The 27,228-nt window shown below is 46.4% G+C and overlaps 1 protein-coding gene and 1 long non-coding RNA gene across 8 annotated transcripts; one reads left to right on the top strand and one right to left on the bottom strand.

Annotated features, from left to right (window-relative positions):
- Positions 1-2,931: 2,931 nt before the first annotated feature.
- LOC102461864 (protein CLN8) lies at positions 2,932-13,219 on the bottom strand. Of its 6 annotated transcripts, none has more exons than XM_075923587.2 (3): positions 13,089-13,219; positions 8,669-9,321; positions 2,932-6,824 (listed from the first exon to the last, which is right to left on the bottom strand). In XM_075923587.2, exons 2-3 carry the CDS (start codon positions 9,209-9,211, stop codon positions 6,501-6,503), a joined length of 867 nt encoding a protein of 288 aa, XP_075779702.1. In that variant the 5' UTR covers positions 9,212-9,321; positions 13,089-13,219; the 3' UTR covers positions 2,932-6,500. The 6 variants fall into 6 exon arrangements, with proteins under 6 accessions (XP_075779702.1, XP_075779700.1, XP_075779701.1 ...); XM_075923585.2 differs by having other exon boundaries at positions 13,045-13,189; XM_075923586.2 differs by lacking the exon at positions 13,089-13,219 and adding an exon at positions 12,810-12,955.
- Positions 11,268-25,439, top strand: LOC142827789 (uncharacterized). 2 transcript variants are annotated; one of them, XR_016349134.1, is made up of 3 exons: positions 11,268-11,379; positions 12,103-12,231; positions 24,955-25,439. It is a non-coding gene; the product is annotated as an uncharacterized LOC142827789 (long non-coding RNA). The 2 variants fall into 2 exon arrangements; XR_012902546.2 differs by having other exon boundaries at positions 11,314-11,636; positions 24,955-25,436.
- The last annotated feature ends 1,789 nt before the right edge of the window (positions 25,440-27,228 follow it).

Raw genomic sequence — 27,228 nt, 5'->3', positions numbered from 1 at the left:
ATTCAAAGCTTATTTCATCACTTTAGGTCACCAATGGACAAGACTGAATTGTCAAGAAGCAGCCATTTCCTCAGTAAAACAATGAATAGAAGTGCCACACAAATTATAATTATTCCACAAAATGCTTTTATTGATGCATACAAGCCAAAGACAGAATGCCATCCAAAAAGTTACATTGTACAATGACCCAACTGTGTTCAGTGTTTTAAAAGACTGTTTACACTGACTTCTAAATCCATCTCAAGTGGGAGTCTCGCTGAGGGCAAGGGTAGAGTGTTACAGAAAGAGAGGGCACAGTATGTAAATCCTCAATTACTGTGTAAGAATAAAAATGTATAGGACTTGGACACATCAATCAAGATGGTTTGAAAATTTAGGCTGGAATCTATAAGCCAAGAAAGTCTATGCATACAACGTGAGATTATGGCAGGTTTGTAGTTAAAAACAACCATGAAAATGAAAAGAATGCACTGACTTTGTGTTGTGTTAAGTACACAGCCCAGAAATTTGGAAATCAGAACAAGAAACGTGGCTGGAATGTTTTGGATCTGTTTGAAAAGATATGGAGTATTGGCAAGAAGGCAAAAAGTACTATTTTTGTAGCAATATTAGCCTGAGCATGTTACAGACACAAGGGGCGTGTCTAGACTACATCCCTTTTTTGAGAAAGGGATGTAAATTAGGCACGTTGATATTGCAAATGAAGCCGGGATTTGAATTTCCTGTACTTCATTTGTATAATGGTGGCTGCCGCTTTTTTCCTAAATGGGGCTTTAAAAAAAAAAAAAACAAAAAAAACAAAAAAAAAACAGCAGTTTAGATGTGGTTCTTTCGAAAATAAACCCTTTTTCAAAAGATCCTGTACTCAAAAAAAAAAAAAAAAAAAAAAAAGTTGAGTACAGGATCTTTTGAAAAAGGGTTTATTTTATTTATTTATTTATTTTAAAGATCCACGTCTAAATTGCCGGGTTTTTTTTAAAAAAAGCCCTGTTTCGAAAAAAGTGGCAGCTGCCATTATGCAAAGGAGGCGTGGGAAATTCAAATCCCGGCTTCATTTGCAATATCGACGTGCCTAATTTGCATCCCTTTCTCGAAAAAGGGATGTAGTCTAAACACACCCAAGGTGATACAGGTCCAATGAAAAATATTACTTCACAAAATCTCTATGAAGCTGTATAATGATTAATCCTGTTCATGACAAAAGTAAAAATAAAGTTTGCACCACTTAATGAGGAGAATACATTAACCTGCCAGCATTCTGGTTTAGGCAAAAATTTCACAAGTGATAACAGCAAAACACTGTAGGTTGAACCTCCGAAATCTGTGACTCTCTGGTCCACCAACCTCTATTGTCTGGCAGGACCATGGATGTTGCTGGATCAGAGAGCCCTGGAGTGTGAACTAGCTTGGAACCTGCCCCCAGGAAGCCCCAGCTGGGCGGGGCAGCAGTGGCAAAAGCAGGGCAGCTGGCAAAATCTGCCCTTGGAGATTTCAGTGGAGTGCGGCAGAAGTGAGGTAGCCAGCAAGCCCCATCCCAAGAGATCCCTGATCAGGCTGGGAGCTCCGTCTTGGGGAACCCCAACAAACCAGAGCTCAAGTCCAAGCCCTTCAGGCTGGAGCGCAGTGGCAGTGGGGCCAGAGCAGAGCCAACTGCAGGTAGCGGGAGTGTCCTGGAGCCAGTGGCAGGGGACTTCCCCATATCTGGCAAATTCCTTCATTCAGGACAAGTCAGGTCCCGAGGATGCCAGATAAGAGAGAAGTGCAACCTGTAATGGCTTGATCCAACTCTCAATGATGTCAAAATGAGCTTTTTCATGTGAAAATGTGATGGTGTCCTTCTAAAGTAGGACACTAAGTTTTACATTAGCAACATCTACAAATGAACTACAATTCGGGCCTAAAGTAAATTAAGTCTTAGCAGCATTTAGGTCTGATTATCATCTCATCCTAAACTAAAAAACAAAGAATAGACACTACTGACTAGCTCCAGAAGAATGAGATACCTACATGTAGCAGCATAACAGCAAATAAACCTGACCAAACTGCATACAAGTGACAGTTCACATGAGGAACACACATAACTTATACTGATAATTAATTTGTACTCTTAAACTTACTTGTTGAGATTACAATTTTGGAGGGATACATACTAGGGATGTTAGAAAGCAGTTATTTTAATAACAGTGTAACCACTACATTTCTTAGTGGTTACAGGATGCCCCCTGGGATCAGGGCTGGCAGCCAGTGCACTCCCCGCTCCAATCCTGGGGCACCCAGTGCCATCGTGCACTGCTGCCTCTGTATCAGAAGCAAGAGCGCAGGTGGGCTTGCGGCAGATAGAGGGTGCTCCGCAGGATGTCCATGGGGAGCTCAGGCCGCCCATGCTGCTGCCCGATACAGAGGCAACAGCACATGGTGTTAGGCAGCTCCCTTGCTTGCTCTTCATTGAAAACTCAGACCAATGGGCTGGGAATGTGCCAGCTTGCTGGGCCAAGATTTAAATGCAGAACATGGAGGAGGAGGAGGGTAGAGCGGAAGGGAGGTTAACCAACTAACCATTAACATCCCTAATACATATGAGGGGACCTTCCTTTAGTCTTTCCTAGAGCACATTCTGAGTCTCACTCTCCACCATCCCTCTTCAGATAATGCAAAATAAAGTATACGACACCCAAGTTATCTGGATGCTTAAGGTACATGATCAACATTGAAGTTATACTTTATATCAGGAGTTGGCAATAATTTTTGATGAGGGGCCACTCCAAGATTTTGGAAAGTGGTCCGGGGCCGCACTCTTCCATGATACTAATGGAGACGCAGGATCTGGAATGGGGGTTGGGTGCAGAAGGGAGTTTGAGGTAAGGGACTGGGGTGCAGGAGGGAGACTGGAGTCTGGGAGGGAGTGGGGATGAAGCAGGCGGTTGTGATCTAGGGCAGGGGTTTGGGGTGGGAGGGGATTGTGATCTGGGACAGGAGATTGGGGTGCCAGATCTGGGAGGGAGTATGGGCGTAAGAGTGGGACAGAGAGTTTGGGTATGTTGAGTGGGGAGAGGGGGCAAACAGTTGGGGCAGGAAAGTGCTGGGGTGCCAGAAGCAGGCTGTAGACAAGAGACGTACTTGTCAGCTGCCAAACTAGCCTGCCTGCAGAGTTTAAAATGTTTCCCAACCAGCCAGTTTCCCTGGCCATGTGCTTCATGAATAACTGAGCCCAGGAGAGAGGGCGTGATTCTTCTTAGTTACCTGTTATTCTAACAAGCAGCTCACAGCGGCTGGTTTCTGCCAGAAGCCAGCCAACGGGAATTTGCTGGGGGTGGGACAGCCCCATAAATTCCCCTCCCTCCCTCCCTCCCCCCATTTCAAAACTGAGCATGGAGGGAGAGGAGGGTAGAGCGGAAGGGAGGTTAGCCAACTAACCATTTTTTGCAAGGCACGCAGGGCTGTGGGGCAAGCAGGTGAGGCGGCTGGGGCTCCTCAGTGCCTCCACAGGCCAGATACGGGGGCTTGGCAGGCCATATTTTGCCCAGGCCTACTGTATATTAATGCCCTAGCTACATTTTTCACAAGATCAAAGAACACTTCCTCCTTACCAAATAAAAGTTCAGTTGACACATACCAACTTCACTCTCTGGCTCTTCTGCACTAGCAAACACTGATAGTTTAATAAAATTATTCATAATATACGACTGAAGTACAAGATGCTTTAAGTATAAAATATGATAAGGCTCCATGAGCATCTTATACTGGCTCCAGGAGTATGTTAAGTTACATTTCACTACCTTATACTAAATAAAATTAAAAAAAAGCTTTTAATTAAAAATGCATATATCAGTGTAATAAACTCTATTCTGTTCATAACAGGTTTTATAAACTCAGCTTTACAAAACCTATTTTTCCCAATAAGTTAAAAAATAAAAACCTGCACAGTTCCTTACAACTGTCTATCCAACTGCCTAAATCCCACTGGGACACACCTTCAAATATCCTTTTGAATCTCCACTGCTGTAGCTAATCCCATCTCCTCCAGGTGCTAAAATCAAGGCTTTGCAAAATACTCTAACAAATCATTCTAAAGCATGTCCCACTCTCCTATTTCACCCACCTCTGTGGCTACTGTTCTTAGGCCTCTGCAATCTTCTGGTCTCCTAGTTCCAAGAAATGTCCAATCTCTTTGACTTCTCATCTCCATGCCTTCTCCAGGGTAGGGATGTGAATGATTAACCGGTTAGGGGTGGAGCAGCAAGCTGTGGGCAGGAGCACTTCAGCCTGCATACCCCCATGTAAGCAATTAACTGGTTAAACTGGATTTTACACCCCTACTTCAAGAACCATCTTGCTCCTCAGTGACTTTACTTGCTTAGCACCCAACACTGGAACCTCCAGCAGAGAGGTTGGCATTTTAATGCATTCAGATTACAGAACGCCTTTCCCATTTCTGAGGAACTGATTTATCCTTAACCCTTTTTCTAACATTTTGCCTGCACTTTTCAGGAATAGAAAAGTTACATAATGAACTGGATTTCCCAGGGCAGTCATTTATTTGCAGGACAGGATCAATGCGTGCCAATGCTGCCCAAGCAACAAGACTCTATTCTGATTTTGAGGGCCACACTTATAGATAACAAGGTACCTAATGGGGAATTTGGAGGTACTGTTCACTGGGAACTGGACTGAGACTAGCAAATATATTTCACGTAATTCATTAGCCTTCTGATCATTATTCTACTGCCATCAACTGGGGCTGGATTTGAACCTATGATCTAGAGGTGAAAGGATCTATATTTCACTTGATCCCAACAGCATTCATTTCAATACATTTCTACTTGATCCCAACAGCATTCTGAGCATTCCATTTTTTCCCATTTCACCTAATGTGTCAATAAATAGAAAATTCTTCATTTACACTGTGCAGGATGTACTCATGTACACTTTTCTATTATAATAAGGAAAACTGTATATAACACACACACAAAACTGTCAGTAAAATGAGCCTTGATCTAAAATACTTCCACGTGCCTTCAAAAGCTAGTTACTCTGAGAAATAAATTTATAATTAAGCAGAGTTCTTGTCAGAGTGAAGGAGGGATGTGACCCACACACATTTTTGATTTTGCTAGTTTTATATGTTAAAACTAATGCCTCTAGGTGTCATCCTTGAACAGAAGAATCTATTAGTCACATGTCTATCACCTCACCAATTCTGGACCAATCAAGTCTGTAACTGGTATGCTTACTTTAACTAGTTGTCCAACATTAGTCAGTCTTAAACCAATATTATTTTCTTTATATCAGGGAAGGTTTTAGGGTTCTGCTCAATGAGCCATTTTATTGTAAAGAAAACAAAGATCCTTAAAAAAACAAAAAAGGGACTTCTAAATGATGTTCCAGAAGTGTTACCCTCCTCTATCCTTTATGTATCTTCATAGGACCCCACAAGATTAAAGTTTTCTGTACTGTCACAAAAGAATTACCTGCAAGAGTGAGAAGACAGCTCTATTTCCCTTTAGTGAAGTGACTGACCAACCAGGTTGTCAGTCAGCATCAATAGTTGGGATGATTTTGTGCAATGGACCTTTGCACACTAGAAATTATGAAAACAAGCAGCTCATTATGGACTCTTATGGTACTTTGCATTTACACAGATTTTGAGGTCAGGGACCAATATAATCCACTCTAGACTAATCTCCTGCTTAACACAGGCCACATAAGCTCCCCCAGTGATTTCTGCATCAAACCCACACCAATGTTCCCTCTAATCTTTTGCATTCCTATGTGGATTTTTTTCCATCCAGGTGTGGAATAAAATCTGTGTGTCAAAGCATGTGCAAATGCATACCACCAGTAGAAACAACACACCAAGCTGTAAGCACTCTACTAATCAGCTGGGTAGCATTTTAATTTCTCCTGAGTGATCATCCTGATGCACAGTTTACAGGGAACAGTGGCTCACACCTTCAGTTTGACCTACAATATTCTTGTACCATTCAGAAAAACACCTAGTTTTGATGTAAACACTTCAAGTGATGGAAAATTCACACTAGCATGTTATGGGCTAGTGGCAAAAGCACGGCTCTGGGAGGTAGGTGTTCTGCCTTCTAATCCTAGTTTTGCCACAAATTTACAATATAACTTTGAACAAATCACTATCAGTATCTCCCCCAAGGAGGAACTGGGAGGCTTAATGAGCTATTTGTAAAGCACTTGTAGATTCTAAAATGAAAATGGCGGCTTGATTTTAACTGCTAAATGACAAGGCACTGTCCAACATGAGAAAAATGCTGTAATAAAACCTGACAGAATCAAGATTTTGACTATGTTATGTATATAAAATACAGGAAGCAACAATTTTTAACACTTGATAAATGTGTAGAGAATACTGAGGATCAGCTGGTACATTGCTAATGTGCTTATAAGTCTTGTAAATCATTTTATTTTTATGCACTCAAACCTTCCCCATGTCCTTCCGACCATATTTTAAAGTTACTCTAATAGGTATTGCATCACTATGTCTTCTTCTTTTGGTCTGTTTCACTATTTAATTTTCCAAAAGATCCATTTTTCACTGCTGCGTTGGAAAAGTTCCAGTCAACTGGATTGAGTAGCTGTTGAGTCTTTTTATATGTCCAGTATGGGTTAAGTATGACAGTAAGTGAACCTAATCCCATGATAAAGACTGTAAAGTATGCAAGTCCCATATTTTCCACTATATCATTCCAATTGGAAATGCACACCCACCACATGTGGTAAGTAAGAATCATGCGACAGTGAAATAGATGGATCATTAACCACTGGTTTGCCTTCCAAAAAAGGGTATTAGACCAGCCAATCTGGAAAAGACAACAAAGAGAAATAAGATTGCTACTTTAAAATAAGGCAGTTATTGTTTTCTATAAATAAGATACATATTTAGCTTGCCTGTTACATGTAAACAGCCATGCACAGATACTTTTAATCATTTTCCTCTGGAGTGCTAACAGGTGCTATATAAATGTGTAATCTTTTATCCACAATAAACCATTTAATAAATTATGGGCATACAGCATCTCTTGCATTCACATAGTTCAAGAAATAATTCATAGAGGAAGACAATCAAAACAAAGCACATGTCACAATAATGCAGCAAGGGTTAATAGGGCCTGGGAAGTTTGGCCACCACCACCAAGGCAAACCATGACTCTCTAACTGCTCCACCATCTACACAGAAGGCATCTTCATGTTTAAGTTCTTATCAAATGCATCCCAGAAGGGCTGAAGTGAACTGATATTTTAGAAATGAAGTATAAACCAACCCTTTGGAACTGATTAAGGTTTAGGAAGTAAGGCTGATTTCTCTGTCCCTACAAGCAAGTCTATTCTCCTCTCTTCAAGTCTATTCTCCCCTCCCCAGATGATATGGCATATCTGAACACTCAGACATGTGAGCATACACCTTGGCTGTGTCTACACTCTGTCACCCTTTTCCATAATGAGACCCTTACAAGTAGGAAAAGGGCTTATTTTCCGCAAGATCCCATCTAGACTGGCGCTTTTCTCCGGCAAAACCCCGAGCCGGAAAAAAAAGGGGCAGCCATGTTCATGCAAATGCCACGGGGGATATTTAAATCCCCCGCGGAATTTGCAATTCCGAAGTGTCTCATTAGCATCCCTTTTCCGGAAAAGGGTGCCAGTGTAGACACAGCCTTTTAGTTTCCAGCAGTAATTGAATGGCTATTATGAAGGTTGTTGAACCTGATGAGCCAGTCTTACATTACTATTTTGACTTAATAAAAAACCTTCTAAAATTAGAATTTAGTCAATCTTTGGTCTGATGCCCATGATCCCCACAAGTGTCCCAGAAAAAGAGATTAAAAACACAGTTCATTATGTTTCCTTGCTACAAAATAGGTAAAATACAGATGTTTTTACACTAGTTAATTATAAATACCCTAAAATAGTTAAGGATCCCATTGGTCAATTTATTTCCAGTTTGGAAAAAAACAAATTATCTATTTTGATCTCAGAACTCATCTCCAAATTTGGAGGCTATTATTTATTTATTTGCAGACATATATTTATGAAGAGGGAGGTGAAGTAGATATGTAAGTGACTAGTCAACTATTCAATAAGCATAAGTTTATCAGACAATCGAGGAGTAGTGACTCAACTAGTCGCTCCCCCACCCCCTTGCTGCCTCTATCAAAGGCAGTGGGGGGGAGGGGGTCAAAGGAAGAGGAAGAGGAGCCAGTGCAGGGGCATCCAGGTTAAAAGCCAGCTTCCCGCCAGCACCATGTCCAGGGTGCTGCCTGCTTCTATCAGTGGGGAGCTGGACTCCCACGTGGACAGGGGCTGTTGCCACCAAGCAGCCCCTGTTCATGGCAGCCAACCCTGGCCGCTGCGAACAGGGGCTGCGGGACTCAGTGTGAGCCAGGACAGAGCATTCTTGGCTGGCACCTCTACATTTTAAAGGTAATAAGAGCCTGGTACTACATTTAAAATGCAGAACCGCAGCACAAGCTGGGATTGCTCAGTCCCAGCTTGAGCTGGCTCCTGGAGCTACCCCCACTGCAGCTCTGCAGAGCAGTCCTATCGACTAATCGTAACCGCCATTTAACATCCTTAATGTGAAGGGACAACACTTTTAATTACTAGGATAGTCATTTCCTTTAAAATAAGATTATTAGTAAATTCTTACCTTTAAAAATACCCAGGAGATGCAGGTTGAAGGAGTACTCATCTCAAGTAGCAATCCCATCAGAGGTAAATAGTGCCCAGATTTTATATTTGTTATCAGCCCAAAAGAGCCAGCAAGGGCAAATAAATGATGAACTACCAAGAACACATCAAATGTCCTGAAAACAATATCAAACAAAAGAACAGCCACATTTTCAAGCAAAAAGAAGCCAGAGGCTATTAAGCAATTAAACCAGCTCCAATTTTGCTGGGAATGCACTTTATCAGCTTGAAAAACTGGATCTATGAGCAAGGCCCACAACCCAGCTATCCAACTCTGAATTCCAAACACGCCACGTGTGATAGTCATATTCCAGAAGACCTTCTCCTTTGCTGAGAGAGCACGGTAAGTGGCACAGATCCATGAGGACAGCCAGTGAGCTAGAAGAAATATTCCCAGGTAGATGAAAAAACCAGCTGCTAGTAACGTCAAACGAACTTCCCATAGAACATAGTCCCAGTCAAATATGGCACTGGATGTTGTATCGTCGTTTGCTAGATTCATTTCTTCCCTCTATTCTTCCAAATTTTGGGAAGGAGTCTGAAGCTTCTTACCCACACGTTGGTCTATTTAAAGCTGATGAGCCTGTGTTGTAATATACAGCAGGTACCCATCTGAAGTTTAAAAAAAGAAGGAAAATTGTTAAGAATGGCTACACACAAACACAGCCATTCTTGACAAAGTCATTTATAAATGCTAATTTCTCTACAGTTTATACTTACTTCCCATCTACAGGCAGTCCCCGGGTTACGTACAAGATAAGGACTGTAGGTTTGTCCTTAAGTTGAATCTGTATGTAAGTCGGAACTGGCGTCCAGATTCAGCCGCTGCTGAAACGGACCGCCAGTTCTGACTTACATACAGAATCAACTTAAGAACCCCAGGCGTCCCCAAGTCAGCTGCTGCTGAAACTGATCAGCAGCTGATTCCAGGAAGCCCGGGGCAGAGCAACTCTGCCTCGGGCTTCCTGTAGTCAGCGCTGGTCAGTTTCAGCAGAAGCTGACTTGGGGACGCCTGGGGCAGAGCAGCTGGGGTGCTGCTGGGTTGCTCCAGTAGCGCCGCTCCTCAGTGCTACTGGACCAACCCAGCAGCACCCCATCTGCTCTGCCCCAGGGTCCAAAACAAAAGCCTGGTCTGCTGGGGGGGGGGGCACACTAGCTGCGGCCCGCCCAGCAGACCAGGGACACGGAAGCAGAGCCGCAGCGGCAGAGGGGTGCCGCGCCTCTGAGGCTTTGCTCTGACAAAGTCTCAGAGGCGCGGGACCCCGCCGCGGCTGCAGCTTCAGTCCCGGTGCCTGTGGTCTGCTGGGGACTGTCTCCAGCAGACCAGGGGCACCGGAGCATCTTACGAACGGGGCTCTTTCGCCCCGGAGCTCGCAGGTAGCAATCCGCCACCTCGACCTCCGGGGCGAGAAAGCCCCGTTCGTAAGTGCGGATCCGACATAAGTCGGATCCGCGTAAGCCGGGGACTGCCCGTACTTACTTCTACTAACACAGAATACACACTTTAACAAAGCAAAACAAACCAACCAACCAAACCCCTTCAAGTCTTACTAGATCATTGCTCAAGAAGATCTACTTGAGATGTTTTGCTAATACTATTGTCAATATTGTCAACACACTGTTTAATTCTACAGTTATTGCCAATATCCTCCACCCAGCCATTTTCTTACAGGATACTTAGTAATTTGTGTTATATGACCAATGTTTAATACCTCTAAAAAGATTCACATTTCAAATGTGAACAACTACCACCACCATGCCCATGAAAGGTAGTCAGACCAAAAAAAAACAAAAACCCCCCCACAGTCCCCCAAACTACAGGCGTATGATTCTTTAGCAATATGTTTAAGCATCACCGAATCTTCACTTTTCACCTGTAGAGACAGAGTCTTTATGGCTCAAATATACTCTCACACAACAAGCACACTATGGGTCTGACTGTCATTTACATTAAGGATACTTAACAATGCTTGGAAGTATAAAGGAGCCTTGAATACTCACAGAAAGTTAACCAGCCCTTGTCAGTGAATTCTACTGGCAGCCAGTTGTACTGGACTGCAAAAGTCCTGGCTGTAGAGTGGCCAAGGGACAGATGGTGGGACCTCACAGGAATGGCAGTGGGCTGGGTGGCCAGCCGTGAGTTAAAATAGTAAATTGGTTAACAGTTGTAACCTTAATCCACACTTTTCAAACTCATGGGCATTAAGTGAAATTAAAACTTCCTCAACATGATGTGGTTTAAAGACGCTTAACTTTTTTGCTGTTTATTTTAAAATATCCATAATCGTGAGATGATTTTGCTGATGCTTCAGGGTGGAGTCAGCACCATCACTGGAGACAGCCTATCCTGTCAATATGGCCATGGGAAGAACAGCCTGGAAAATATCTAATGTAACACAGTTGTGAAAGGAAGGTATTGAGGCCTACCTAGCATATGTCAAATGATCACCAGTTTAATTGTAAGTGTAAAGGAAAGGCAGCATTGTGAGATACAGGAGATAAAAATAAAAACAAAATTTGATTAGATGACCAATGATAACCCTGCTTTTAGGGAAGTAAGTAACTCAGACAGCAGTATGCAAAAAAGTGCTGATTACCCCAAATGGAGCAGACGAAAGTTTTTGTAAGGGCAGAATGAGACAACAAAAATCTAACGTCAGCAATTGTCAGGTGAGTGAAGGAGTACCAAAATACCGAAACAGGGTATATATGGTTGGCTGAAACAGATCAAGAGCGGATGGGTTGCGAATCCAAAAAGCTAGGTCTGATCAACCAGGGCTCTGTCCCCGGCACTGAATCTCGCTGCCGAACATAAGCTCCGAAAGGGGAACAACACTGGTCGTAAGTTGCAACGAAAAATCCAAAGAAAGGAAAAACAAAGAAAAGAATATCTCCTGAATCTAAGCAATGCTTCTATCTTTCTTAACGTGAGTATTATATATTTGTTAACTCCATAAGTTGTTTAAAGGTACATCAGGTAGGTATATCTGTAAGAGAAGTTATTATTTCTTGTTTTTTTTTAACTGTACTGTTTTTCTACTTTTTCTTTGTATATTATATTGTCTTAAAAGAATCAAAAATAGTAAATTGATTTAAATAGAAAATTAATTATAAAGTAAATAAAATAAAAAAAATCTTTGTTTGACCCTAAAAAGAAGTATTCCTCTGTCTGTGGTTTCAAATCCTTTAAAGAATCAAACCCGGTTACCGAAAACAGTTTGGGTGGGAAGCAGAAGTGGAAGCCATAGCAATTTATAGCAATATAAATACCAAGATTCTGCAAAAAGGCTTTCCCACCCTGCTCCCCAATATAAGTCACAGGAAAGGGAAAATAGTTTCCTCATAGGTACAGAGTAAAGGAATATTTCTTATTTATATTCTCATTTATACCAGAACAACTGCACTGCCTTGCATCTTGGACCAGTGAGCGTTAAGGATCCTCACTTGGACACATCTGTACTGAGAGTGTGGTGATCAACTATGAACTTGCAAGGAAGTGGAGAAGCAGACTCATTAATACTGGTACAGTTACACTGGCGTAAAGAAAAAATCCTGGGAACCTTCTCCTCTCAACTTTCCAGCCCCCCCAAAAAAAGACAAAAAAAGGACACTCATTCCACCCAACAATTATATATACAAGTACAACCCTCTAAATACAATGGCTCACAGCCCATGTGCAACTCCTCTAACTTAATGCAATAACAATAAGTCAGGGATGGTACTTGGTCCTGCTGTGAAGGCAGGGGACTGGACTCGATGACCTTTCAAGGTCCCATCCAGTTCAAGGAGATAAGCAATCTCCATTATTAAACACCAGACGTCCCAGACAGAGGCTTTGTGAACATTTAAGCAAAACTAGAAGCGAGTTCAAGGGGTGGGGGGAGCCCAGGGTTTCTAATCTCAAGTTCCTCTTCCTCACAAGCAGGGACAGTGCAACACAGAGAAAAGATCTGCAAAAGAATCAGCAGCGGAGGGGGAACAACAACAGCGAACTAGCCCTTTGCAGGGTCTGGCAGGCCCGCCCCAGCCAGTCAGCACAGCGAGGGCTTCAGTTAACAAAACCCTTCCCCCCCCCCCCAGCGCCCTCATCGCGTCCTCACCGGCTGCTGTGGCAGGCCCCGGAGCTGTCTCCACGCAGGCTCTGCGCTTCCCTGTCACGCGCCCGCGCCTGGAACTGTGCGCTCAGGCCTCCGGCTTCCCTGCCGGGGCGGGGAGCGGGGAGCGGGCAGCGCCGCTGTGCACACGCGCGGACACTCGGTGTCCGGCTGCCGGGCCCCCAGAGCGAGGCAAAGCATCGCCCCTCCTTGGGGGGGGGGGGGAAGCGCCCTCACTCACCCGCTTCGGATGGGAATCGCGCCGCGGGGCGGGGCGGGGCTCACCTCGCTCTAGCCCGCGGATCCACGAGCCCCTCAGCCCCCACGGCGGCGTGGGCAGCTCTCGCCGGCTGCAAACACGTCACGTGCACCCGAGAAGCGGCGCTGCGCAGGCGCGTGGGAGCGGGACGGGCCTGTGCCCCGCCCTGCAGGGAAATCGTGTGTCCCGGGACCGGTTCCCCTGCCGGCGCAGCTGGGCGTGGGGCGTTTCTCCAGAAGAGTCAGCGCTGTCTGTCCCCGGGCAGGGGTGGGGTGCGTGCGAGCCTTTCCCATGGGCCCTGGTGAATCAGGGCCGGGGTGGGGAGCCCAGGGTTTCTGGGGAGGCGCTGGAATGGGTCACCTAGGGAGCGGGTGGAATCTCCTTCCCTAGCCCTAAGTCTGACAAAGCCCTGGCTGCAATGAGGGTGTTGGGAAGTAGAGGGGAAGGGAAGAATCGAATAAAAATTAGCCTGGGGCGGTGGCAGGTAAGAGAACCTGGATCAGCTGGTGTCTAGGGAGGATGGTTGACAAGCATTGGGATCCTTAAACTGAGTTATAGGGGGATATTTGGCGCAGCCTCCCCCACTGTGCATTGCTTCCAACTAGCTTCCCCAACTCCACCAGACCTGTCCCCCTTGCCTTGCCTCTCCCTGTCTACCCATCCTCCAGCTTTTCTTCTACAGGAGTTCTCACCTCACTGTTGGCTGGACACTGCCATCTCAGGTTTTCCGCAGGCAGCTCTGCACAGGCTGGGTGCCAGCACAAGGAGCTGGGCAAGACCCCCCTCCACCCCCCCTTAACTGTGTATCAGTTTCACTTTGCAGTTTTCCTGCTCTAGCACTTTGCTGAGCCTTTAGATTCTTTCTTCTCTCTCTCAGGCTTTATTTATTTGTATTGAAACTTAAATGTGAGGCCTAAGCAACCTGGCAGCGTTTCTCAGGACAAGGAATTTTTTTAGGAACACCCTACAGCAGTATAAAGTATAGGTTTAACCTCTCTAGTCTGACCAGTGCCAAACTAGAGAATTTGCCGGACCATGGGAGGTAAATATTGTCTAGCACAGGCCTGGGCAAAATACGGCCCACGGTCCAGATCTAGCTTGTGGAAGCTGGGAGAAGCCCCAAGCAAGTTTCTCTCTTGCCTCGCCCAGCTGGCACACCACTCAGAAACATGGCTGTTGGGTGTTTTTTCTTTAAAAAACTGTGAATCCTGGGGGGAGCGGAACTTTACGAGCTGCTCCTGCCCCCAGCACAAATCCCATTGGGTGGTTTCTAGCCAGAAACTGGCCAATGGGAGCTGCCTGTTTCAATAACAGGCAGCCATGAAGCACAAAGGGCTCCAGAGCACATGGCTGCAGCCTGGAAGGGGGTGGGGCAGGCAGGGAGGCTGATTCGAGAACTGCTGATGACTGGTGAATCCCCTGGCAGAGCCTACCTCTAGCACCCCATTCCTTCCGTTCCCAACCATCTGCCCCCGACTTCTGCCCTCTACCCCACATACCCTAATCCTCTGCCCCCCTCCTGTACCCATATCCCCTCCCAGATTCAGCACCCCAGTCCCTTCCTGCCCTAGCTCACAACTCAAATTCCTGCACATCCTCCTGTCATAGAATCATAGAACTGGAAGAGACCTCAGAAGGTCATCAAGTCCCGATCCCTGCTCTAGGCAGGACCAATTCCAACTAAATCAACCCGGCCAGGGCTTTGTACCCGAATTCCCTGCCCTTGGTCACAATCCAACCCCCTGCACCCAGTCTAGTGCCCCAGGTCACAACTGCCTCCTTCACCCAAACTCCCTCCCTTACCCCATGTTCACTTCTGCACCCAGCCTCCATCCCAGACCCCACACCTTCTCCATTAATATCATGGAAGAGTGTGGTCCTGGATCACTTTCCAAATTCTTGGAGTGGCCCCTCATCAAAAATTATTGCCTACCCCTGGTATATTAGCATTACCAGTACTTCCACTGCTTGCTGGAAGACATTTAGGGGTAAATTAGAGCTAAATAACAGCACAGAACACTGAAAGCCAGGACTGATGGTTGTAAATAAGTGGTGGGGAACCTACTCACAGAAAAATCGGTCAGAAGGCCACACACAAGTGAGAAGCAAAAATAGAAAAACAAACCTTCACTGACATGGTCCCTGACTAAGAAGGAGAAAGACACTCTCCATAGTCCCCTTGCACACTAGAGCCTAGGGGGGCCCAGACTAGTAGATTTTGTGTGCTCCAGCCCCGCAGTGGGGCAGCAGGGGACTAGAGCACCACCACAGGCTCCCCAATGCTGGGGAGGGAGCCCTGAGCTTCGGGGTCCAGATCCAGGCAAGTATGGCCACCCACCTCTGCTGTAAAGAAATTTTATGGGACCACAGGAAATTTGACCACACCCATAATAAATGGACATCCAGCTAACTACAAATAAAATCATGCCAGACCTCGGATGTTCCTGGACCAGAGAGTACCAGGCTAGAGAGTTTCAACGTGTACATTTAATCCCAATAGAATTAGTCAATAGAATTGCCAGTGAGGGAGATTCCACAACCTCCCATAAATATACTCAAAGCACAAGATCCTTCCCTCCCAAACTTTGGGAGCACTGAAATCCAGATCCAGTTCGGAACCTGAGCTTTGTGGTTTAGACCCATTTCTACTTGATACTTTTGGCAAAAAACTTTGTGATGTGACCATGAGTCCACTCTTCTAATGATCTAAATTTAGCATGATGCTATTAAAGGTTTAAGAATTAATATTAAAACTTTAACCTCCATTAAAACCAAATATATATGAATTGACTAGTCAATTTTATATAAGAGAATACTTCTGGAATACTTACTCATGTCAGTGATCTAAGCCAATAAGAGAATTCCCATTCAAACAGAATGTTTGAGTGAATAAAGATTAGTATATGAGTAGTGTTTCGGGATCTGTTGCCAAATAATAATTATGATAAGCTATATTTAAACTCCAACAAATGAAATTTTAAATGTTCATGTTGAGTTGCACCTATGTGGTAATGTATTAGTGTGACTTCACATTAGTGGTGAGATAATGTAAGAGCGCTTGTTGAGAAATGTTACTCACATTAAGTACAAATCTACTTACAAATCATGTCATGCATATCATTTTATGTTGGGTGTGAATTGTCATAGCATCTGTCAAAAGTATAGCATTTCTCAAGGGGCCTTACTGTATTTTCTTGCACTTAACGAGGAAGTCAGGTAATTGACTTGTGATGGTTGAGCACCTCTCTTTTTTAGGCTACTTTGAAAATTCTATCATAAATACTGTGGGATTTTTTCATAAGGGATCATCTAAGAAAGGAAAAGGGCAGCAGACATCAGGACAAATTTAGACCAATAGATTAATTAATACTTAGATTAGACTAACTTTAATTTTCTTTCTGTTTCCAGTTGTAACCAAATGCTTAGAGCTGTTTGTCAGCTACCTCCTTGTTACAGTAAACTAAGCACCATTCCATAGATAATTATGGTGACTATCGTTCTAATAAGCCAAGATTTTCTTTATATAATAACTTTTCAGCATTACTGACAGGAATTTCTGACCTTGCTCAGTAAGGTATTGTGATAAATATAGCAACTTAATTAAATGAGGATTTTTGAGGTTAAGTGTCGCTGGAATCCATTGTAATAAATGCAAAAGTTGTTGTGTTGTGGACCAGAATTGTAACCTCTTAAGGGATGAGATATGATGTGACCCCTGTCAAGTGTTAACAACTTTGAAGAATTGTATTGACAAGAATGGACTTTTGGAAAGTGTCAGGTTGTTTGCCTGAGGAATTTCTTGGGGGGTGGGAGGAGAGTCAGAAAATGTGTATTTTCTATTTCCTGCTATGCAAAATACCAGCCTTGTGAAGCTTCATCCTGAGAACACCTCAAATTGCCTGTTCCCAGAGTCTAAAGATTAAAGCTGCAGAAAGAAAAGATTTACCTATTTCAAGCGACTGCTAGTTCTAACTTAAGGCTATTATGACCTGGTATGTAGAGTCCTGAATGGATACAAAATTTGTATCTGCACTGGATCTTCAATCTGCAAAAATTGTTCATGGATATAGATGCACATAGCTGCAGCTTTCCAGGACTCTTAACAACAGCTTCACAGGTAACCATGCAGCAGTTACCAGCCATCCTGTCCATAGAGCAGTTCGAGGTAACCATCCCAGGACCTGCACTTTGGTGGGCTCTGTAGGGCCCAGGGTCGCGAGAAGGACTAGTGTGGCACCTGATGCTGGCAACAGGAGTTAGCTCTACCCCTGCACTCATTGGCAGGGCCAAGAAACCAGCAATCCAGCCCTAGCCCATTCTATGCACTGGGCTCCCAGCCCCATCACTGCGGGGAGGAGACTTTGAGGAAAAGGTGGGGCCACCACTCACTTCCTTGAGCTCTCTTTGCTCCTAGCCATGTCACTCTGCTTCCTGCCACCACCAGTGAGTCCAAAGAACAGTCCTGCCCCTTCTTTCAAGCCCCTTCCTCCAAGCAATGGGGCTGGGAACCAGGGGAATAGAGTGGGCTGGGGCCAGGTTGCTCTGCTTCCTCCAGCTGGCACCCTGGCAATTACAGCTGTTCCTAGCCTCTGGAGAGAAAGCAAAGTACAGATGCTGGCCATTTTAGGTACTTTGGCTTTCTGGCAATATAACAGTACAGGCAGGGGAATGTGCAGCCTGGAAAAATCCCACTTGGGAGGGAGAGAGACAACTAATTGCAAGTTTCTTTCGGTTGCCAGTTGTACGCAAATATTTAGATTTATTTATCAGCCACCTTCTTGTTAGAGTAAGCAGCATTCCACAGATCAGGAAATTGTGGTGACTAAAGTGCAAGTAAATCTACAGGCTCCCAACATTTTGGCATCACTGAGAAGAATTTGTGACCTTGGTCAGTAAGGTTATTATTTATCTATTCTGTGCTAAGGAGGCTTCCAATGTTATCAAATTATTTTGTTGGTACCACATACTTATCAGAGATTCATGCTCAAAGGGAATGATAGCTTTTCATTCTATATCTGCCTAGAGCCAGCCCCTTCAGGACGGTATTGTGTCTCTCCATTCACTTCAGAGTACCTGAACTGTGTTGAACGATTCCTATCTGATACCACAGACGGCTCTAATGAAACAATTCTTAAGACAGCATTAACAACTTTTACCATATTCTTTTGCTTCTCTCCTAGATACTGAAGGGCCTATTATACTTCCATTCAAAACAGTGGAAAAAACTATTTTAGCGGATTAGGAAATGTGCTCCAAGGACTTGATCCAACTCCCATTTAGTCAGTGGAAAGACTTGCTTTGGCTCTGTGAGAGTTGAATCAGACTTTGCATTTCTAAGCCATTCTCACTATGCCTATTTTCAGAACTGGGATTCATGCCTCCTCTATGGCTCCCTGCCTTTCTCACTACTTCTAAAATCATCTGCCTTTCTCCCTGTAAAGATTATCACACTGCCTTCTTTGTACATCTTCACAGGCTTCTTCAAGGTTCTGCCTGTTTTTGTGCTGTCAGTGTCTTAGTAAGGCCTGCTGACGGGGAGGGGAGGGAGCGTGCAAAGGGGCCAGTTGTCCTGGGGCCCATCAATTCTAAAGGGACTAGGGCTCCCAGCCACCACTGCTGCTACTGCAGTATTAGAATCACCGCTGGATTGCCCCACGAGACACTCCAGGGCCCTGTGTTGAGTGCCCCAGCCAGCTCTAAGGTCCAAGGGAGGGAGGCTGGCTCATCTGGGCAGCACTGGGGACTGGCTTGTCCCAGCTCCGCCTCTTTCATCTGAGGCCCCAACCCTTCTGGGAGTGGGGAGCCACCAACCCCCACGTGACCCAGGATCGGATGATCCTGTTGGCTCCTCAGTCTCAGCCTTTAATCCCTCGCTTGTTTTCGTCTCACACTTATGACTTTGGTTAGCTCTTCAGTCAGTTTGGTCCTCTTTACCTTTCCTCATGTTATCTTTATGGCTGAAAGTGCTTCCCTTTTCCTGTCCATCAAGTGTCCTCACTCTCCTCCTCTCAATCTCTCCCCAAAACTCAGTTGTTTCCTCCACTTCGGTGCTGTCAGCTATATTATGGAAACTAAACATCTCTATAGGGATGGATGAGGATTTTGTGGAGCCCAGGGCAGCACAATTTTGCGCACCCCCTTTGATATGTCGCATGCGCCGGGGCACCACGGCACATTGGCGGGGCTTTTTGAAGCACCGGGCCCGGGGTGGCCACCCTGCTCGCCCTGCCCTATATCTGCCACTGCATCTCTAAATAACAAGACAAGCAAATTGATATCAAGAATTTTGGGGAACAAACCAAAAATGTGTAAAACTAAGCAACACATGACCTGTTCAGTGTAATCAGCTAAGCCCACTCCCAAATTCACTGCCATAAGAATACTGACCAAAATGACGCTGTTATTCCTACTTTATATCCATGAAGGTTTCTTGTAATTTTCACCCATGTGGTATTTTTCACATAGAATTCCTGAGATTGTAAGCTCCTGGAGGTAAAAGCAGTGCCTGTTAATAAGTGTGTTGGTGATATTGTAACGCATGGTAATCAACAATTACAGCTGGTGTCTTAACCAAGAATTGTAATTGCCTTCCTTCTGAGATGCTTTCCCACTAATTCCCAAGAGTTACGGGTAATTTCCCTCATGGGCAATTTCTTTTCTGTTAGTCTTGGGCATTCCTAATATACTAGAGTATCTAGAGTCACTTACAGCCAAGCCGAGCAAGACAAAAATTCCTTCATTCTTAGCTTTGCCGTAAATGAAAATAGGGTGTTATGAGTATAAACCAAAGTTTGCTGACCCACTTCCCCCCTCAAAAAAGAAAAAAACTACAAAGAAGAAAAGCCCAACTTAGTTTCTAATACCAATCTCATTTCATTAATGTTTTATACACCCTTCTCAAAGTTCATCTAGGTGGTGTCTAGTGAGTACAGATGCCAAATTTTTACATACAAAGCTACAGTTATCCCAAAGCAAAAGCATTTAGCATATGTTCATTTAATGCAATCACACATTTTACATATGTTTCTTAATACCTATACCAAACTTATTTTACCACAGAATAATCTGTCATGTGGCTTAAACTTGGTGGCTGCACCTAGACTGGCATGATTTTGCGGAAATACTTTTAATGGAAACGTTTTTCCGTTAAAAGTATTTCCACAAAAGCATGTCTAAATTGGCACGGATGCTTTTGCGCAAAAAGTGCTTTTGCACAAAAGCATCTGTGGCCAGTCTAGACGCGATTTTGTGCAAGAAAGCCCCAATTGCCATTTTAGCCATCGGGGCCTTTTTGCGCAAAACAGTTCTTCCCTGTCTACACTGGCCCTCTTGCGCAAGTATTCTTGCACAAGAGGGCTTTTTCCCGAGCGGGAGCGTGAAAGTATTTGCGCAAGAAGCACTGATTTTGTACATTACAAAGTCAGTGCTCTTGCGCAAGTTCAAGCGGCCAGTGTAGACAGCTGGCAAGTTTTTGTGCAAAAGCAAGTGCTTTTGCGCAAAATCTTGCCAGTCTAGACACACCCGGTATGTACCTTGGATAAACTCAGGGGCTGCTGTATGGTGTAATACATTCATCCTTCGGAGCTACTTCGCCTACTTCTGTTTTTGCTAACTCTGTGGGAATTTCTGCTGTGAAGTCATGGTTTTCACTTTCATACTCTTGTGAAGGCCTCAGCCCTTTTAAATCAACTTCAGAGAAGGAGACTGAGATGACAAAATTCTTTATGAAATGTTTGAGATTCTTAGATGGGAGAGTTAAAAAATAAACTTTACTGACATTGGTTTGGAGCGAACCATTACTGGGCAGTAACAAGGAATGGATCGAATAGGCTTTTGTCTGAATCTGCTGGAATTTTGCTGGGTTTAGGATTATGTGCCTCAACATACATGCACACATAAGGAAATGTTGGGAAACGTGGGGCTGAACTGCTCCAGGCTTTCCCTCCTTCCTTATTGGAGCCATCTGACCCAATTTGGAGCATCTCATCCTGCTCCTTCCCTGGGGTATGGCCCTTTCCTGTCTGATGTTCATTCAAGCCTCACCAGTAGCAGCTCTGAGACCATTATTGCTTCACTCTTTCCTCCCTTCCTGTGAAGACTGTGACTTCATCCTTTGGTTCTTCTCTGATCCCTATTTCTTCCAATTTTGTGTAAGATCCTTTCAGGATCTCGTTCTCTCCTCTCTTCATTTCTCCTTCTGAGTCAAAGGCCCTCTCGAAATCTCAGACCCCCCACCCCAAGCTCTACCAGTTTCTCCCTGGAAAGTCCTGGTTCATCTAAAAAAGGGGCTGCTGCTGCACTTCCATTGTTTTCTCTTACCTTCTCAACTTCACCTCAAAACCCTTCTCATTCTCCTTATTATCACAAGGTCCTCAGTCTCTTTCTCCTTTTCTTTCCCTCCCTTATCTTCATGTCTCTCTAAATGCCCAAATCGCTCTGTCACCACAACCTATACAATATGCACACTTCTTCCTCTTATCTTCTTCCCAGTCCCAGCTCTGAAGAAAATATGGACCCTCCTCCCTCTCTCTTTTTAAGTGTGTAGAGCTAAACACTGGTGTACTACTCTCTTCCTTTCTCCTTAGAAATCAATCAGTCAGTAATATTTAGCATACCCAGGTTTGATGAAGCTTCTGTTTTTTGTTGGTTCCCAGTGAGTAGGATACTGTGGGTGACAGCTCAACCCCCAGTCTCTTTCCTAACGTTTGGACAAGTCTTAACAGTTTTGGCTAGATCAGGCTAATCTACGTTGGTAGTCAAGCTCTTGCTTCATAGCTCTATTCTTCAGGGGCTGGTCTAACTGGTCTTACACATAGCCTGTTTCTCCAGGTGCTCTACCTTTCGTCTCAGATTCCGCACATCAGGTATGTCTTATGCCTCCGCAGGAGCTGGCAAAGATGCTGACTTCCTGGGTGCTCCAGGGCTGGAGCACCCACAGGAAAAAAAGAGTGGATGCTCAGTACCTACCAGTGGCCTTGCCAATCAGCTCCTCCTCCTCCACCACAGCACCTCCCACCCGCCAATCAGGTCTTCCTTCTTTCTACTAGCACTTCCTGTCTGCTGATTAGCAGCATGCAGGAAGCATTGAGGTGGGAGGGGAGAAGTGGGAGCAGGAAGAGGCAGATCAAGGGAAGGATGCACTCAGGAGAAGAGGTGGAGTGGAGACAGGGCGTAAGATAGAGCAGTGGTCTAGCACAGTGTTTCTGAAAGTGTTCCGCGGAATCACTCTCAGAAACACATTGACTGGCCACCCTGGTTTGTTTATTTACCAGAGCTGTGGCTGCAGAGCCTCCTGGCTCCCATTGGCTCTTTTGGGGAAAAAAAGGCACCCAGAACTGCTTTTGGCAGGGCATGGGGGCAGCCTTTACTTCCTGGTGCTGCTGCATGCTCTTTACAGAGACGCGTGCTTGAAGGGATCCTCCTGGACAGCCGTTGCTCTGCTCCTGCTTCTGGCTTGCCTACCTCCTAGAGGGAAAGCAAAGCTTCTGCAGTGCTTGCTCTGGTTGCCCTGTTTTCTTGGACACCACAGCAGTTTATTTTCTGGAGGGAGGGTTTCTGCTTTTCACTGTTTTTTTGGCCATGGAGCCTGAGGTGCCCCAGGGCAGATGATAGTTCATTTCCTGGTTCAAATCAGCTGTTGAGCGGAGTAATGCGTGGGCAAGATTATGCTAATGAAGCACGGGATATATAAATCCCCACTTCATTAGAAATTTTGGTCTGCTACATTTGCATCCCTAGCTCGAACTAAGGAGCAAATGTAGACATACCCTGAGTCCTTTCTGACTGCTTCAGTTGCCTGAATTATCCCCATCTCTTTTAGTGTTTCACAAGTGTTCCTGCTGCTTGTAATGTTTGTCAAATGTTATGCTTTTGAGGGGATAAAACAGTAGATTCTTGTTAGCCTTCCCTGTGGACGTATCCACTCCACAGTGAGGAGTAGGGTGGCAGAAGAAACACTTGGTGGTCAAAAGGAAAAGAAGTTGCAGGGTATGAGAGGGATACAACAGACAAACTTGATTTTTAGCAGCTAGTTATATTCTTAGATTCATACAGGAGTCTTTCCATTGACATCCGTGACCTTTGGATAAAACCCACAGTCACTTCTGTAATATTCTGTAGAGTATCTCTGTTTACTTGGAAGGCGGGTTGTTTTGGCTTCTGAAGCCTAGGAATTTATAATCAACAAAATGAAATGCTGCAATTGTTTTAACTTCACTCATAGCAACTGACTGTTTAGAAGGTCTGGCAGGCTCTTGAGGTCCCAACCCTGCAACCATTCGTTCGTGTGTTTAAACTGTCACAACGAGAATCAGTTTAGTGACTTCAGTGGGATGACTCACAAGGGATAAACATAAGTAAGTCTTTTCAGGATAAGGGACACATTTAGCAAAATAGGTCTAAAGCTTCTTCACATTCATAGATGATGCTGATGCATGCTCCCCTAATGGGCCTTGTAATTGGCAGGCTAGAAAAGTCAAACCCCTTTTCACTTTGGGGCTTTGTCTAAATTGCAGGCTTCTTGTGCAAGAAAGGCCGTTCTTGTGAAAAAACTTGCAGTGTCCACACTGCATGCTCATTCTTGCTCAAGAAAATTTACAGTAAAGCATCGGAAGACAGGGCTTCTTGCGCAAGACCTCTGACACTTGGTACCAGGAATAAGCACTCTTGCACAAGAAGGCAGTGTGGACGGGCTGCAGGGAGTTTTTGCACAAGAACTGGCCTCCCAGGAAAAAATGCAGGTGGGCACTTGGATGCTCTGTACTGGCAATCACAGCTCACTTGTTCCTGCTTGCTGCCCCTGCGCCCTATGCTGAAGGCGCATGGCAGCAGCAGCACAGCCAGCAGCTCCAACACATGGATGTGCGTGCAGAAGCTCCGCAGGCATGTCTGCCCGAGCCACCCCGAGAGCCTGCACCTCCATCCCAGAAGCCACCCTAGGGCTCCCAGCAGGCCTGGAGGGGCACAAAATGGCTTGCCCCATGCTGGTCAGGGGCAGAGGTGGAGGCCCTCCTGCACCTGTAGGGGCAGGAAGATACCCTCCAAGATCCCCGGTCCCATCGCTGGAACACCAAAATCTTTGGCCGCATGGCCCAGGGCACGCCTGGGACCCTGGTGGTCACTCACGTCCTGGAAGCAACCAAGCCCCAAGGTCGCAGGCCAGACCCCACATATCTCAAAGGGTGCAGCACACAGACACCATGCATGCCTGTGTGACACAGCAGCTACTCCTTGGAAAAGCGCAGCAAGCCAGCCCTGTAAGCTCAGCCCCCCCCCCCCCCCCGAGCTCCCAGGCTGCTCTGTGCCCCTCTGCTGCCCCAAGGGAATCCCCCCACTGCAACCACACACTTCCCTGGGCTACTTGTCCAAGGGCTGGGGGGGAAAAGGAGCAGGGAAGCGGGCAGCCTGGGCCTGTGGCCCACTGAGTCTTGCTGCAGGGACAGTTCTCTCCCAGTAGCCCTGGCTCCATCTCCAAGGAAATCAATGACAGTAGTGGGAGAACCCAGATCTCGTCTGCCACACTCGCTCCCATGCAATGTGGATGTGTACGCAAACATGAGTGCAGCATCCTGGTGTATGTTCACAGTGAGGAAATTTGAAGCCATGTGCTCTATGTTTGGGAGTGTACAGTGTTAGACAGACAGCATGCCAAGTGGCTAGGACACAGACAAGGGGTCTTTATTCACAGTGATGTCTCCCCAGTGTTACAATCCATGGAGGATCACTTCACTCCTAGGATTTTTAACTAGTCCTTATGTGAACACACACAGATATAGACTAGGCCCAAGCCACAGTGTGTGGTGTTATGTTAGTGTCATGGAGGAGGGCACGGGGCTCAGGGACACTGTGTGCAGGGCTGACTGACTGACTCGCCATTTTCTGTGTTCTCTGCAGCGGGACCAGCTGGCAGCGAGGGACCATCCGGCACCGATGATGCAGGGACCAGCCAGGCAGCCCAGGCAGCGTGACCAGCTCCTCCGGCGGCACATGCAAGCTGTGGAGCGTATGGAGCAGACGCTGACCAAGATCTGGGCCGACCTGGAGTGGTGGCAGCAGGCATGGGGGCAGTTCCTGCAGCCTTGCAACTGCATGTGCGACATCATGTCCACGATGACAGTGCACATTGGCCATGCAGTCCACCATGGCATGGCCTTGCCCCACTCTGCTGCCCCCCTGCAATGCCCATGGCCCCTCCTGCTGCCCTCCCTGCCATGCCCATGCCCCCTCCTGCTGCACCCCATCCTGCCCACCTCCCCGTGCTGCCTGCCCCAACCCGGCATGAAGGGTGCCGAGGCCCCCACACCTGAGACTCTGGGAGGAGCCGCCCCTCCCAGCACTAACTACCCCTCCCAGTTAGAGCCCCTTCCTCCTCCCCCTCCCAGTTCAGAGCTCCCTCCCACTGCCCACCCTTCATCCCAATGTAAATAATACAGTTTATTTTTTGGTGAACAGAGTTGTGTTTACTGGGAGGAGAGGAAAGGGTTGGGGATGCGAGGGGGATGTGGACGCAAGACAGAGGTGACCTACTATGGGGCCTGGGAGAGCATCTCCCTGAGGGCCTTGGTGCGCACCCATCGTGGTCGGCCTGCCGGTTGGCAGCTGTCTGGGGCTGCTCGAATGCCCAGCCCTTGCTTGCCATCTACCCTGGGAGAAAGGCCTCTTCCTCTCCACAACGCTGTGCAGCACACAACCTGCTGCGAGCACCTCCGGGGTGTTGAGCTCACCCGTGTCAAGACGGGTGAGCAGGCAAAGGAATCTCGCCTTCATCTGGCTGAAGGTGCACTCCACCAGGTTGCATGCCTGGTTCAGTTGCAGGTTGAATTGGTCCTGGCTGGGGTCCATGCGTCCAGTGTACGGCCACATCAGCCACAGCATCAGGGGGTAGGCCAAATCCCCCACGATACACAGTGGCATGCAGACGTCCCCAACCGTCAATTCCTGCTGAGGGAAGAAAGTGCCTGCCTCCAGCTTGCAAAACAGGCTGGAGTTTCTGAGGATGCAAATATCATGTGCCCTGCCTGACCACCCCACATAAATGTCTGTGACGTGGTCATGGTGGTCCACGAGGGCCTGGAGCACCATTGAAAAGTACCCCTTCCACTTGATGAAGTGGGCCGCTCAATGCTCTGGTGCCCAGATGCGGATATGGGTCCCATCCACAGCTCCCCCGCAGTTGGGGAACCCCAGGGCAGTGAATCCAGACACGGTTGTGTCCATGTTGTGCAGGCGATGACCCCCTTGAGCAGGATGTCGTTGATGGCTCAGACAACCTGCAGAAAGGCACACAGAAACAGAGAATGAGATAGGATGGGTGCATGAGCCTTTGGGGGGTGCCTACCCCCCTCTGATGCCCTCTCCCCCCAAACACGCCAGGACCCTGGAGGCTCCCCCCACCACCAGCAGGGCTATGTGACAGAGAGACTGCACAAACTCCTGGGTGACAGGGCTTCTCCACCCCCATTGCCCGCCCCCCCCCCCAGCCTGGACTCTTCCCTTCCCCTAGGCAGGGACTGCAGGCCCCCAGAGGGCCTTACCTGCATAACGATGGCACCCACTGTGGACTTGCCCACCCCAAACTGGTTTGCCACCAAGCAGTAGCTGTCTGGGGTGGCCAGCTTCCAAAGGGCGATGGCGAGCCTCTTGTTCACTAGGATGGTGGGTCGCAGCTGGGTGTTGTGTCTCCGGAGCACAGGGACAGGCACACAGCTCCAGAAACATCTGCTTTCGCATCCTAAAGGCCTGGAGCCACTGCTAGTCATCCCATTGCTCCAGAACTAGCCAGTCCCACCAGCTGGAACTGGTGCCGAGTCTCCAATATCACCTCTCCACAGTGGGATACGGATGCCACAGCAAAGCTGCCGCATCCAGGGAGAGGGACTCTACATTGAGCAGAACAGGCACAGGGCTATCTCTGGCTCCATGGCACAAGAGGAAGGTGGCACAAGTACCCAAAGGTGCTAGGGCAAAAGCTGTGGTGTCCAAAGGCACCCACAACAAGCACTGCTACAGCTTTCAGTCTCTACAAGAGGTCCCAAAGAATGCAGCAGCAGAGAAACGGCTGCCCAGGAAGATCCCTTTAAGCACGTGTCTCAGCAGGGCTCCAGCACCCACCCGCGGAAGATACTGGTGACCTTTTGCCACATCCAGAGTGGTTCCGAGAGGGAGGGG

The sequence above is a fragment of the Pelodiscus sinensis genome, chromosome 3 (genome assembly GCF_052426305.1).
Source record: "Pelodiscus sinensis isolate ZL-2025 chromosome 3, ASM5242630v1, whole genome shotgun sequence".
NCBI classification, from domain to species: Eukaryota; Metazoa; Chordata; order Testudines; family Trionychidae; genus Pelodiscus; species Pelodiscus sinensis.
This window is presented reverse-complemented; position numbering and strand designations above follow the sequence as displayed.

Excerpts from the sequence above, each read along its gene's own strand:
- LOC102461864 (XM_075923587.2), bottom strand. The coding sequence starts at position 9,211 with ATGAATCTAGCAAACGACGATACAACATCCAGTGCCATATTTGACTGG. Across the intron at positions 6,825-8,668 it reads TCTCCTGGGTATTTTTAAAG|ATTGGCTGGTCTAATACCCT; the intron begins GTAAGAATTTAC and ends TGTCTTTTCCAG.